The sequence below is a fragment of the Tupaia chinensis genome, unplaced genomic scaffold, assembly GCF_000334495.1.
Source record: "Tupaia chinensis unplaced genomic scaffold, TupChi_1.0 Scaffold139389_1, whole genome shotgun sequence".
Lineage (NCBI taxonomy): Eukaryota > Metazoa > Chordata > Mammalia > Scandentia > Tupaiidae > Tupaia > Tupaia belangeri.
In genome coordinates this window covers 413,210-427,838 of record NW_006199275.1, presented here as the reverse complement: position 1 = coordinate 427,838, position 14,629 = coordinate 413,210, and the positions used below count along the sequence as shown (strand labels likewise).

Below are 14,629 nucleotides of genomic sequence, written 5' to 3'. Positions count from 1 at the left end.
CTTGAGCAGAAAAACAAAAGGTTGAACATATAAAACTGTGATTTTGCTTTTTAACAACTAGCCATTCTAGCATTGCCCTCCTTTGTACTTTTGCCTACTTTCAAATTAAATATATGTTTGCTTTCAATACTTTGGCATCATTCATCACTTTCATTCTACAATTCTGCTCTCCAGACAATAAATGTTTTCCTCTTCTCCAGCTCACTTTCATGGGCTTCCTTTCTCTGTCATGTATCTTTTTGATACATTTCTTTCTCCTTTCTCCAAGCTCTTTTTCTCTCCCCTTTTGTCATTCATTAGTCATTTAGACTACGTATGCTATTAATGAAGATTTTTGTTTCATATAAGAAGTGTCAAAGTGCAAAGGGCTGAAGGGCACCAGTGGACTTGACCCAAAGTGGAAATGTACAAGTTGACTCCAAAGGAGCAAAAAGGCTCTATTCTCAAAGGAAGATAGACCCAGGGAGGCTATTTAGGAGATTGGATCAAGATTTGTATGAGTCACACCTCTTATGTGTTTAGAGGACCTCAGTCCAGCTTTCTAGCAGCATCGTTAAAAAGCCACTGTCAATTCTGACTACCTTTATGTATTTAAACCTATATACTGTACTTTGGTGATAATGTTAAGCATTTTGTACTAGACTAGAAACTAACCCACCTTTTGCCCTTGTTTCAGTTTGTTTCAAATATAATATTACTTGGTAGCTACCAAATAACAGATTTGTGAACAGATAGAGTTGACTTGTGTAAGGAAAATTAGAAGTCAAATACCAGTGAATGAAACGATTAAAAGGTGATTCAGGAGCCAGCAGGTGCATGGAGGTTAAGGCACTGGATTCCCGCATGGTTGGCCATGGTTTGAGTCCCAGATCTGGCTCACTTTCTCTCTCTCTGTATCTCTCTGGTGACTGCACGTGCCATACAGGAAAAATGAAATAATAATAAATTAAATTAAATAAAAATTCTTTTTCAAAAAATGATTCAAACTCCTTAGTTTAACCAATATTTTTAAGACCCAAGAAATGACAGAGAAAAATAAGTTCTCATAAGAAAAACAAAAGCTATGAGGTCTTTCATTTTTCCACAGTGTAGACCTGACCTACATAAAATCTCTGCCAAAATCCAAATGAGAGTAACCAAAGAGTTTTCTATTCCTGGGAAATGAAGAGTTGGGAATTTGCTGAGAGTTCAGAATGTGGTTCCAAAAAGCTCTTCTATTTCCCAAGTCTCTGCAATACAAGGAACATTAACACATCAATTCCCACCAATGGTCTTTGGAATAGCTAGGGCTTCTGGAGAAAGGAAGGGTAACCTCACATAAGTTTTCCATACTAAAAATAAAAATAAGGCAAGGTCTTCAAGTTATATGTCCCAGAAGATGGTGACAATAGGCAAGAAGACAAGCAGGGTGATTCCCATTTACAGTTGGAAAGGAAGAGCAATTACAGAAAAAAATGGGCAGCCATTTTTCTTCCCTTTTTTTTGAAGAGAGATTTTTGCTGTAGGGAATATGCAATTGCCAGAGAGACAGAAAGTGAGAAACTATCCCCCCCCCCACTCCACCCTCAGGAGGATGGCCATGCCGAAATCCCTTCTCCTCCATTCTCTTCTTGGGATCTTGGGCACACACACACACATGTGCCCAGTGTGAGCTTAGGCCACCGGGTCTGGGACTCAAACTGCGGTCTACTCTATGGGCATCCAGCTACATAGCCATCATGCCATTTGCTGGTCCCAGGGCAGCCATTTCTATGAAAGAGATTTAAGTCCATCAAAATCTTGACTGACAAGAAAAACTAGGAAGTAGGATAGCATATTAAAAACTAGAATGACTTTCAGCTCAAACAAAACCAATTGAAAACCTAGTCCTTCTTCCTAAGGTGTCTACCCTTAGTCATGTTTGTTTTAACCTTCTGAAAAGCCACTATTTTAATATCAACATTGCAGATTACAATACTTAGCTCTTAGAGTTGCAAGAAATTAAATGACATGACATGACGTAGAATTAAATAGTATGTAAAGTATCAGCATCTTAGGTGAACAACGCAGTCTCCGATTGTAAATGCACAAATAAGAATGTTGTAACATAATAATTTTTTGCTGAGAAGTGTTTGCAAATTTGAGACATATCATTTCCTTTTTTCTTCTCTAGCTTAGCACCAACCTGGGAGAAAAAATGGTGGGGGCAGGGTGGTGGGCAAGAAGGAAATTTGGTGCAGACATTGAACATAAACTTTAGTAAACCAATAATAAAATGAGCTGGATGAATCAGATTACTTTATCCCAAGTTGTCTTCCTGAAACAAGTTTTTGCCCAGATGTAAATGCAGGTGTCAAGTCCTTTAGATTATGATTTTCCTACTGAGCAAAAAGTTGTCTTTGTAAAACACTGAGCTCAGGCATAAATGTCTCACAAATACACTAGAGCAATTACCTCTTAAAGAAATGCCCATATTGGGGTACAGACCTGAGAGCTCTGTAAACTGTAAGTTTGAGGGGATTTCAAAAAGTTTGAGGAAAATAAAATTTAAGTGTGAATTTATTTGGGTGCCCAAAAAAAACCCCTGAAATTCATGCTTTTTTAAATAATATATCTTTTCCATGAACTTTTTGAAGATCTACCCCCCATAGTTTATAAAAGAAGGTTGAATGCAAACAGCTCATAGCTTATGTTCTGCCAGTGTAACCAGGAGCCTAATCTTTATTACAATTTTCTCTATTTTTAGTTGTGATTTGAGAGGCATTTGGAAGTGCCCCAGTTAGCTGGAAACAGATGGTCTCTTCTGCCTCTTCTTAGGATCATTGAGAAAATGCTACAGTAGCTGCTCAACTGTGGTTCCAGATTGGTTCACATTTTTCATTTTTTCTAGGTTTTGTATTTTTATGTTTTGTTTGTTTAGTACATGTGATAAGGGCTTACTTTGAGAGTATAAGAGTGTACAATCTTTAAATGAATCTCTGTTTCATTTAAATGGTCTATCTCAGTAATCAATCTTCAGAGAGTTTCTATTGTACAAACTTCTCACATTTTAAGTAGACTGTAAAGAACTGGCAAAAAGAACTGTTTTTAGCACAAGTGGTACTTTTTTTGACAATACTAACAGAATATAATATGTCTTGCTCTAAAACATTTCTCAGCAAATGGAAATGGAACCAGAAGTGATACATGCATCAAAATGTGAAAATTTTCCATCTTTTTCCCATCAATATTTGTGGATGGGTCTTCACTCAAATAATTAAAAGAAAATGAAACATGAATTCACAAAGTCATAGGTTATTACATGAGCACTTCGCTTACAAAAAGGCAGTCAGTCATTTGTGCAGAAACATTACAGGATCTTTTTCAGAAAATCTTAGATCTGAAAGATAATCTAGAGATCACTCAATCCAATCACCTCATAGTCAAGTTAGAAAAATAGAAGACCGAAAAGGTTAATTACTGCATAAAAGATCATACAGCGACTTAATTAGTGGAAGAACAGAAGTAGGACCTCAAGTTCAGTACTCAAAGTTCAGTCTACTATTTTTTTTTTAAGAGAGATTTTTGCTATAGGGCACATGCACTGACCAGAGAGACACAGAGAGACAGAAAGTAAGAAATTGGGGGGAATGGCCACTCCGCAAACCCTTATCCTACATTCTCCTTTGGGATTTGGGGCACGCATACACACATGTACACATGCCCAGCATGAGGTTTAACCCATTGGATCCGGGACTCAAACCATGGTTGACTAAGTAGGAGTCCAGTGACATAGTCATTAAGCCGTCTGCTGGTCCCATTCTCTTCTATTTTATGATTATTTTGATTTCAGATTTTTACCTCAAAAGTTGATTATACCACTTCAGAAATGTAAACAGCCCTTTTTTTCTGAGAATCAATGTGTGAGGCTGATGGAAACCCCACGTAATGACTGCTTTTCAATATCACTACCTACTTGGGACCTTCTGGTCTTATCCTTGGTTATATCTCATAAAATAGGGCGAAGGATGAAGGGCTGAAAGTCAGTTTGCGTAGCTAAGTCTCTGAGCTTCTTAAATCTGTTTCTTAAAATATAAAAAGTCCACAGTTTATAGTCTTCTAAAAGTTCATGGAAAATGCAATTATCAATATCTATGCATGGATTTCAAAATGGTCTACATCAAAATTAATTCATTCTTTAATTCTATTTTCCATGAATTTTTGAAGTCTCTTAGTAATGTATGAATGTAAACCTCACAGTTTTGATGACCGTATCACGATAATATGTTAACATTGGAGAAAATTTAGTAAAAGATATATACTATATAGGGACTTTCTGTACTCTCTCCAACTTTTGTGTATTTTAATAATGATTCCAAAACAAAGTGTGTTTACAAAAAAATTATCGTGACAGACGGTAGGCAAAAACCTAGGAGAATGAAGACAAATACATTTTCTATCTGAGTTTCTCATAAATGTTATAGGATGTAAATATTTTTTAGAGACAATGATGATGAAATCTCAAGCTTTTCTCTTATATTTACTCTTATTAAGTAGCAATGAATACACTACCTCACAAATATTTGGAGTCACAATTACCAACACCTCCCACTTCCCTCTACACTCATATAAAAACAGGCACACGTTCAGACAACTGATGATCATCCTGGCATCTCTCAGTCACCTCCCCAACTAAACAGTCCCACAGTTCAGCCTCTCACTAAGATGGCTAAAAAGGACAGAGACTCTGGGGCTTGCAGGCGGCACAGTGTTAAGGGTGCTGGACTCCCACATGGCCAACCACGGTCAAGTCCTGGACCTGGTGACTTGCTTTCTCACTTTCTGTCTCTCTTGCCCTTTCTCACTCCATCCCTCTCTGGTCAATTTTAAATAAATAAATAAATAAATAAATAAATAAATAAATAAATAAATAAATAAAATTACATAAAATAATTCTTTAAAAAAAAGAAAAAAAATTTTAAAGGACAGGGACTCTGTCATGTTGTATCCTGTCAGTAATCATTGTCTCTACTCTCATGTCTCCCTCAGTCATCATCACCTAATGAATTACAATTGCACTGATTTTCCATCTCTCACTTTAATGACGTACAAGAGGATTAAGTGACCCTTCAGAATTATGGAAGGAGGGAAAGCAAGTCTCAGCTATGGTATTGAGTTGTCAGAAAAGTCACAAAGTATTTTCACATAGAAAAACAGAGAACTATGTCATGACTTTTCCTACAACCCAGTATTTCCTGTGCTTTGAATTTCCAGTTGAAAGCTGTCCATGACTGTTAATGTAACATTTGGGTTCTAAATACCAAAGTAGTTCATGTCTACATTGTGGATTATATTGGGATAATCTTCTAGTCTCTTTTGGAAAACGTTTCTATTTTCATAATGTGACATTATGCTTTGAAGATACACACACTGTAAGTTAAAGTAGGTGCTGGAAATACAAACATACTTAACAGTCGTTCCAACACAACGTAATTTAAAATGACAATTCGAAACCATCTATTGTACAACAGATAACTATTATTATTAACTGCAATGACATTATTATTAATAATAATGCATTGTATTAAAGAAATTTTCTGAGAGTACATTTTAACTTTTTAAAAATTTTACAGTTTCTTATTTACATTTAATCATGGTTTGTCTTTATAGTATACAATCTGGTTTTTCAAAGCATGCTTGCAGTGTATGGCAAATCAAAGATATTAGCATATATAGCATTTTTGACAGAGAACTTTATAGGCTTGTGTCTGTTGAATGATTTTTCCCTGAGCCCTTCCCTCCCATGCCTGCTGTCCACCCTCTCTGATACGAGTCCTCCCTACTATTTCATCTTCTCTGTTGGGAGCTATAACAAAAACATAGCAAAGTTCATGAGAGAGCTGGAAAAATAATGTTATGTGAAAGTCTAGCCAAGTTTTGGCATTCAGTAAACGCTGGCCCTTTGACAAGTGTTAGCTCTGTCACCGAAGGCTCCACAGCCTCTGAGAGTGCCATCCTTAGGATCTGAGCCTACCTGCTCCAGCCATCTCCCAACCTGAGGAAGGCTCTTCCCTGGTGGGCATGGTACTGGTGTGCTGGTAGAGAATGAACACTCTCTCCAAGCTGCCCTCAATCAGCAAGAGCTGACAGCAGTAGAGACTCCCCTGCCCTGATAGGGTGTCTGTTCTACGCTGGTTCCAGAGATCCCCCAGCAGAAGAAAGCCCCGGTTTCCCACAGTGACGACCTTCTGATTACGCCTACTTTATGGTCTGCTCTGTCTTCCCCAGGTCCCTTTCCTGCCGTTTCCTGAAGATGTCACTGGGTTTAATACTTAAATTATTTGACTTAAAGTCTTACCTAGGTGTTTGCCTCAGGTGAACCCAAACCAAGACCACTCCCTTCCCTACCATTTATGCATACCATAACCAACAAATGGCACCCCAGTTGTAAAGGCATTGAGTGACACTGCAACACTGGGGAGTCCTGGATCTCTGCGTAAAGCACATGAAACACCAGAGCACAAGAGATCAAGGATGTGGCCTCTAACAGCAGGCAGATCGGGGTTAAAATTCTGATGCTGTCACTTGGAATAAATTATTAAATCTCTCTGAGTCTTGGATTCCTTATCTTGAAAACAGAGATACCTAAACTGTTGTGATTATTAAGGAAATAATAAATAATAGTGTGCATGGTCATTGTACCTGTCCCACAGGGTTAGTGCATGTGAAAGAGATGGGAAACGTAAGTACCTCTAGCAGAGTGTCTGGAGAACAAGGAGCACTTGGTTAAACATTAACTGCACGCCAACCTCCTAACGAGAGAACCCTAAGGTGGGCTCCATTCTTGTGCTAAATAAATCCTGTCGCAACATGGTTTATTCATTCCAAATTAAGTAGAACACCTTCATGAATTACAGACATGGCTCGGTATTTGCTAATTCTTTCTAACAAAGAAAAACTGCTTACCTACCAAAAAAAAGTCTTAATATATTCACACACATTTTTAAACACACATCTAAATCTGTTTTGTTTTGTTTTGTTTTGTTTTTTTGTTTTTTTGGTTTTTTTTAGTTTTACACATTACTGAAGCATTGTATATAACCAAAAAGATTCACCATGGGTTTTCCTTAATTAACACACTTCTATTTCTTACTTTAAGCCTGAAATATCTGTTAATCTACCAAATGCTAATAATAAAAGCCAAACTTTTCAGACTACATCTGTTGTATAAAACAGGTTAGACTTGTACAAATTGTGATCTCATACATGTAATTAGTAAAACTATATTATTATAGAAAACTTAAAGAGTAAAGTAATAAAAAAAATTTTCTGTTAGAGTTAAGAGTATATAATTAAGCAAAATATTGGGTCCATGGTAAATATACAACAAGAAATACATAGATTGAATTATCATGCCAGGTATAGGCTCTCTTCAGTATGCTCATTAAGAGTTATTAGGCTTTTGGGACCAGCAGTTAGCGTAATGGCTATGTTGCTGGATTCCCACATAGTCGACCACGGTTCGAGTCCCGGACCCGGCGGCTTAAGCTCACGCCGGGCGTGTGTGTGTGTGTGCCCAAGATCCCGTGAGGAGAATGGAGGAGAAGGGATTGCGGCATGGCCATCCCCCCTGGGGGGTGATTTCAAGCTTTCTGTCTCTCTGTCTCTCTCTGTCTGTCTGGCGAGCGCACGTGCCCTATAGCAAAAAACCCCTCCAAAAAAAAAAAAAAAGAGTTATTAGGCTTTCAAAGTTGCTTGCCTATTTATTTCATGAATGACTCTATTCTTCTATTTTAGAAATGACAGAATTCTTCTAGGATGGTTTGTTTTATCATATGGTAGTGTATTTGGCATATGTAGATTCTACTTTAGGGTGTGTATGTATTTTCCTTCAAAATGTTCTTTAGGAAAAAATTGAGCAGAAGCAGACAGACTGTTCTAGGACATCCCTCTTCTGAAACCATGAGTTTCTCTTCAAAACTTAAAAAAAAAAAAAAAAAAAAGATTGGATTTTAAATTGGTGACACCGCCCTGCTGTACAGGACAGCGACACGTTGTCTTGTGTTCTAGTTTTGGACGAGCTGTTCTGTGAAAAAGTTTTATTTAGCCCAGAGAGCCAATCCCCGGATTTGTGGGTGTTACTGCCATTCCGCGTTACTGGCTTTTTTCATCATCGTTATTGCTTCTGCTCCGTCAACTGTAACACAGATTAGTAGCAACCCTTGAAAAAAAAAAAAAAAAAAAAGATGTTTCTCAAAATAGAACAGTGGGTGAGACAGAAAAGAGACATCAACAGAAGCAGGTCTGGCCGTCTGTGTGCTGCTCCCAGAACTACTTCTGAGACACAGTCTCACACCTGTGCACTGTGCAGGCACTCCCCACTGCGTGGGCAGACATGTGTCCAAGCACAGAGGATAATTCTATTTTATTAAGGAAATCAAATGATAGGAAAACTGATTTGGTACAGAGAATACTTACATGTTTCTCTTTTGCTCAAATTAAGGAATTGAAGCAAATGTCTTCACTAAATTTCTTCCTCCCCCTCTTTTTTTTAGGTGAAAAAACTTCGGGTTCCATAAGTAAATGAATAACTGAATTAAAGAGCAACAGATGGCTCTCACTGTATATTCATGGACTGACTGGGTAGCTGATTCAGTGAGAAAAAAAGAACAGCTTTAGCTTTGTTTTTGTTTTTGGGTTTTTTTTTTTCCCTCTGTGCAGAAACAATGAAAACAAAAATTAGGTCAAGCAATATTTACTCTCTGGGCAATGTGACATTTTTCAGTTGCTCAGACATTCCTATAATTAGCAGGACCGTCCAATATACGGAACAAAGGGACAATCTCCTCTAACCATTTCTTTGTCAAGCAGAGATGATCTGATACCCTTTCAAAGCACAACTTGGAAGATGCCTGAACAACAGCCAACCCACCCCCCATTCAACATTCCATTGTTGTCCAAACTCAGCTTTGCCTCAGTGCTTCAGTCAAAGGCCTGCAAGAACCCTGCACTGCAGAGATCTCCATCCTGAGTGCCATGGGAGATGCCAGTGTCATCTCTGCTCCCCGATTTGACCTGTGTCTTCACTCTCTTCCCACGGTGCTTATAAATACACCAAGAAAGTGGGCTGGCAGGTGGCATGATTAAGGCAGCTGGACTCCCACATGGCTGACCACAGTTCAAGTCTCAGACCTGGCAGCTTGCTTTCTCACTTTCCTTCTCTCTCTCTCTCTCTCTGTCTCTGTCTCTCTCCGGTAAACTGCAAAAAAAAATTAAAAATAAAATAATGACAAGAAATAAAATTTAATAAAATAATTCTTTTAAAAAATACACCAAAAAAGTAAAAAGTGTACATTGAATTTGTTGCCATGCTATCTTTTTAATGACTCTTGGATAAATTATCTTTATTTATAAATCTTTTTCCGTACAGGGGGAAACTAAGTTTACCAAATCATTGGTACCACTTTCTCGTCCTCACTTAAAATTCTAAAGCAGATGTGTTCACCTGGATCCTTGCACCAGATGTGTCTAAAAGGGCTGCTGGGATCCATGGAACGACTAGTAATGTACACAGAAGACTATGTGTGCATGTCCCCACACGCACATTGTTCTGAGAGAAAGATTTATGTCTTTCTTCAGATCCACAGTGGATGTATAATCCCCCACATTTTAAGAACTACTGCCTCCTGGAATTTCTCCCTTCATATCTATTAGTTAGGAAATGCCAGATTGTATCATATGCCATTCCTGATGCCTTTTCTTTTCTCTTTTCTTTTTTTTTTTCAAGAGATTTTTGCCATAGAGCATGTGTGCTAGCAGGAGAGAGACAGAGACTGTGAGAAGGAAAGTGAGAAATCACCCCCAGGCAGAATGGCCATGCTACAATCCCTTTGCCACTCTCCTCCTGAGATCTTGGGCACACATGCACATGCGCCTAGCATGACTTTCAAGCCACCAAGTCCAGGACTCCAACCAGGGTCATCTCTGTGGGAGTCCAGTGACGTAACCACTGCACCAACTGCTGCCCCCACCTCTCCTGATCGCTACCAAATAAATTTAGTCACTACCTTGTTTTCTGTTATAGTTCATTGCTAGCTTCATATTTACTCTTACCTTTCTGAATTTCACACTCCCCCCCCCACCCAATTTAAGTAACAAAGGAAAGAGAGAACAAAGCATGTACTAACTTCTGTCAGTAACAGTGGTTGGTATTTTCTTCAAGTAGCACCTCATTCAATGCCACTAGAATCCTACAAGTTATTATACAGTATTCCTGTTTTTACAAATGAGAAAGCTGAAACTCAAACAGGTTATCTCCCACAGTCTATAAACAACAGAGCTCTGATTTAAATAGATGTTGGCAACTAGAATTCATTCCTTCCACAAAGCCTGTCTAGACAGGGCAGATGGCCGTAACTTATTAATAGCATCATCTTTTATAATATATAGCTCTTAGGTTTGATTATTATTTTCTATCATTAAAAACTACTTAAACCTTTGTGCATAAATTCCATACAAGTTGACAAATGCAGGAGTTGTACAGGTGTGTCGATATTCTCCTATCACCTCAGACCATCACCTGAGAACCATTTGTGCTTTCATTAGTACATTTATTTTAAATACATGTATTAAATCTCAGTATTGTCATGCGTTTTGCTAAACTCTATAATACAGTGGTTTTAATCTCTGCCTTCACATTAGATTCTATTGGGGAACTTTTACTGAAGACTAATAGCTGGACTTGGCTCCAGAAATCCTGATTTAGCTAATGGAGGCAGAACCTGGGCTGGTTTTTTGGTTTTTTTGTTTTATTTTTTAGGGGTTTTTGCCTTAGAGTGAGTATGCTTGCTGGAGAGAGAGAGAGACAGAGACAATGAGAAGGAAAGTGAGAAATCACCCCCCAGAGGGATGGCCATGCTGCAATCCCTTGTCCCCAATTCTCTTCCTGGGATCCTGGGTACGCATGCACCATTTTCAAGCCACCAGGTCCTGGATTTGAACTGCGATCGATCTGTGGGAGTGCAGCAACATAATCGCCGAGCCATTTGCTATATCCTAGGCATTTTTCAGTGTAGTTTCCCCAATAGACAGCATCAGCATCCCCTGGGAATCTATGAAAAAGGCATATCCTCAGCCTTCTCCCAGCCTTCTCACTTCCTGTTCCAGAACTCCAGAGTCAGGTCCCTGAGAGCTCCTAGCTGCAAGCTTATGGTTGGGAAAGGCTTCTTTCGAAACCTGGGAAGGAATTCCCAGCTGTTTAAGTCCGTATTTTAATTATGTAGCAGTTTCACAATCTATAAATTTAATTGATAAAGGTAGCATTATTAAAGCTTAAACATGCATTTCATGGGCCAGCAGGTGGCATGATTAGGCACTGAACTCCCATGTGGTTGATCACAGCTCAAGTCCCAGACATGGTAACTTGAAATCCATGCTGGGCATGAGATTCATGTGTGTGCATGCCCAAAATCCCAAGAGGAGAATGGAGGAGAAGGGATTGCAGCGTGGCCATCCTCCCTGGGGGGTGATTTCTCACTTTCTGTCTCTCTCTGTCTCTCTGGCAAGTGCATGCACCCTACAGCAAAAATCTCTCAAAAAAAATGCATCCCATATTTCATCTCTTTTTGGACAGTTACTGAATGAAGTATTTATTAAAAAGTAGCAGGGCCCACTAACAAAAGCGAGCTTATGAAACTTACTGTTGAGCTGCATTGTCCTAGTATTTTGTAACACACACACACAAAGAATTATAAAACATAAAATTTAAAGGAAAAAATATTCCAGATAAAGAACCTAAAGTGTTTTTTGTGTCGTATTTCCATTCTAGATAATGTCATTATTATTCATATTATACTTGCTATTTTCTCATCTTTATTAATGCCACCCTTTTATAGCTTTATGACAGTGTAATTAGTATACAGTATTCTTTACAGGGGCGGGGGGGTCTGTAATCCCTGGGCAGGAGGGCTGCACAGCAGGGACTCGATGGCAGATGGGAGAGGAAGTCTCCTTCTGTATTTGCAGCCACTCCCCATCGCTTGCAGTGTCCCCTGAGCTCTGCTTCTTGTCAGATCAGCGGTGGTATTGGACTTCATGGGAGGTGAATCCTATTGCTGTGTGATTGCCTCGTTGTATATTGCAATATGGTAGTCATGGAAATGGGGTCCATTGTGGATATGGTGCACTTGACTCATCCCAGGGACAACTCCCCACAACTCCTCAACCCTGGGAGGGAGTCTCCCAATAGGCCTGTCACTAGTGCTGGGAAGGTTGGGGACCACAGCTCCATACATATTTAAAGCATTTAATTTGAAAAATGTTTATACATACATATGTTTATATGTATGTATATACTCATATCATAAGACAGTTGTATGGGACACCCAATTCTATTGCAGGTATCTCTTACTTACAGGTCTTCCTTCCTCCAACCCTGAATGCAGAGTATAGATGCAAAGAATGTTTCCAGAGTAAGGCAGCATGAGCTGAGATTTGAAAGATGATTGGCTGTTAGTTAAAGTGAATAAAAAGGGGAGGGATTTTACTGAATAGAAATAAAGCCCATCTCACCCATCTGAAGTCTAGAGTCTTGTGGTAGTTGTTAGCTATCATCACATAGGATTTTTTTTTTAAAGAGAGATTTTGCCATAGGGTGCATGCAACTCACCAGAGAGACAGAGACAGACAGAAAGCAAAGAAATCACCTCCCTGGGTAGATGGCCATATTCTTTACAGGGGCGGGGGGGTCTGTAATCCCTGGGCAGGAGGGCTGCACAGCAGGGACTCGATGGCAGATGGGAGAGGAAGTCTCCTTCTGTATTTGCAGCCACTCCCCATCGCTTGCAGTGTCCCCTGAGCTCTGCTTCTTGTCAGATCAGCGGTGGTATTGGACTTCATGGGAGGTGAATCCTATTGCTGTGTGATTGCCTCGTTGTATATTGCAATATGGTAGTCATGGAAATGGGGTCCATTGTGGATATGGTGCACTTGACTCATCCCAGGGACAACTCCCCACAACTCCTCAACCCTGGGAGGGAGTCTCCCAATAGGCCTGTCACTAGTGCTGGGAAGGTTGGGGACCACAGCTCCATACATATTTAAAGCATTTAATTTGAAAAATGTTTATACATACATATGTTTATATGTATGTATATACTCATATCATAAGACAGTTGTATGGGACACCCAATTCTATTGCAGGTATCTCTTACTTACAGGTCTTCCTTCCTCCAACCCTGAATGCAGAGTATAGATGCAAAGAATGTTTCCAGAGTAAGGCAGCATGAGCTGAGATTTGAAAGATGATTGGCTGTTAGTTAAAGTGAATAAAAAGGGGAGGGATTTTACTGAATAGAAATAAAGCCCATCTCACCCATCTGAAGTCTAGAGTCTTGTGGTAGTTGTTAGCTATCATCACATAGGATTTTTTTTTTAAAGAGAGATTTTGCCATAGGGTGCATGCAACTCACCAGAGAGACAGAGACAGACAGAAAGCAAAGAAATCACCTCCCTGGGTAGATGGCCATGCCACAATCCCTTCTCTTCCAGTTTCTTCTGGGGATTTTTGGCATTCACTTATACATTCCCAGTGTGATTTTAAGCCACTGGGTCCAGGACTTAACCATGGTCAACTACGGGGAATCCCATGACCCAGTGACATAACCATTACCGCCATCTGCTCGTCCCCATCACATAGAGTTTTTCAATGTTTATTCGACTCTTTGTTACTTTAGCATCCAATTGAGATGAATTTAAAGGGACTATTGAAATAAATAGTACTGCTACTAAAAGTAGCAATTTCTGTTTTAATCACTACAGTCATTTTCTTGTGTTAGGGTTACCCGTCTTGCTTGGACCAAATCCACTCTCATATGCCTATTTCTCTGCTGTGTCTATTCTACAGAACAGTATGTACACACATTTTATGTGTGTGTGCTATTTATGGGACTTTCTGTTGTTAAATTTGTGTTCTTTCCTCCATTGTAGGTTGGCTCCATGAGTTGGGAAAGAGACTGGAATCTCCATACAATGAAAACAATACCATGGGGGGCCCGTCCATCCGAAGTGCCTATATCGCTGCTCTCTACTTCACCCTGAGCAGCCTCACCAGCGTGGGGTTTGGGAATGTCTCTGCTAACACAGACGCAGAGAAGATTTTCTCCATCTGCACCATGCTGATTGGGGGTAAGAAAATTTATTTTATAGAAAAGAAAATATATGTCTACCAAACTGTCTTCATTCTGTTTGCTTTGTCCTAAAACACAATAGAGATAAATTGGCTTGCACTGGAAGTTTCTAAAAGCACTAATTAGAAAATCAGTGAAAAGCCTTTTAACATACATATAGATTAGCAATGCACGTCAGTGATGTTAATTAATTCCATTTTCTAGAAAGATGAATAAACAATCACTGCCCTGAGGGCTGATTTTGAAAGGGCAGACACTCTGTTTCCATAACATGCTATTTACCCCCTGTGTTTGAGAGTTACATGAGTCATTCTCAGGTATATGTTTGAGATTCCATTGTATAGTACCAAACAGGTCATTGTTATCAAGTTTTACCAATATCAATATAATAAATTAAACATATTTGACAGATCACTTGGTTAAAAGTAAAAAGTTAAAAAAAAAAAGAGAGAGAGAGAGAGAGAGCCCAGTAAAATGCTATTCAA

At 39.1% G+C, this 14,629-nt stretch overlaps 1 protein-coding gene across 1 annotated transcript in view; it reads left to right on the top strand.

Annotated features, from left to right (window-relative positions):
• KCNH8 (potassium voltage-gated channel subfamily H member 8) overlaps positions 1-14,629 on the top strand; it is a 303,346-nt gene that overhangs the window by 217,517 nt on the left and 71,200 nt on the right. Inside the window, exon 9 of the mRNA XM_006161869.1 lies at positions 13,945-14,142. Coding sequence (XP_006161931.1) covers positions 13,945-14,142 — 198 coding nt within the window. The remainder of the gene's footprint in view (positions 1-13,944; positions 14,143-14,629) is intronic.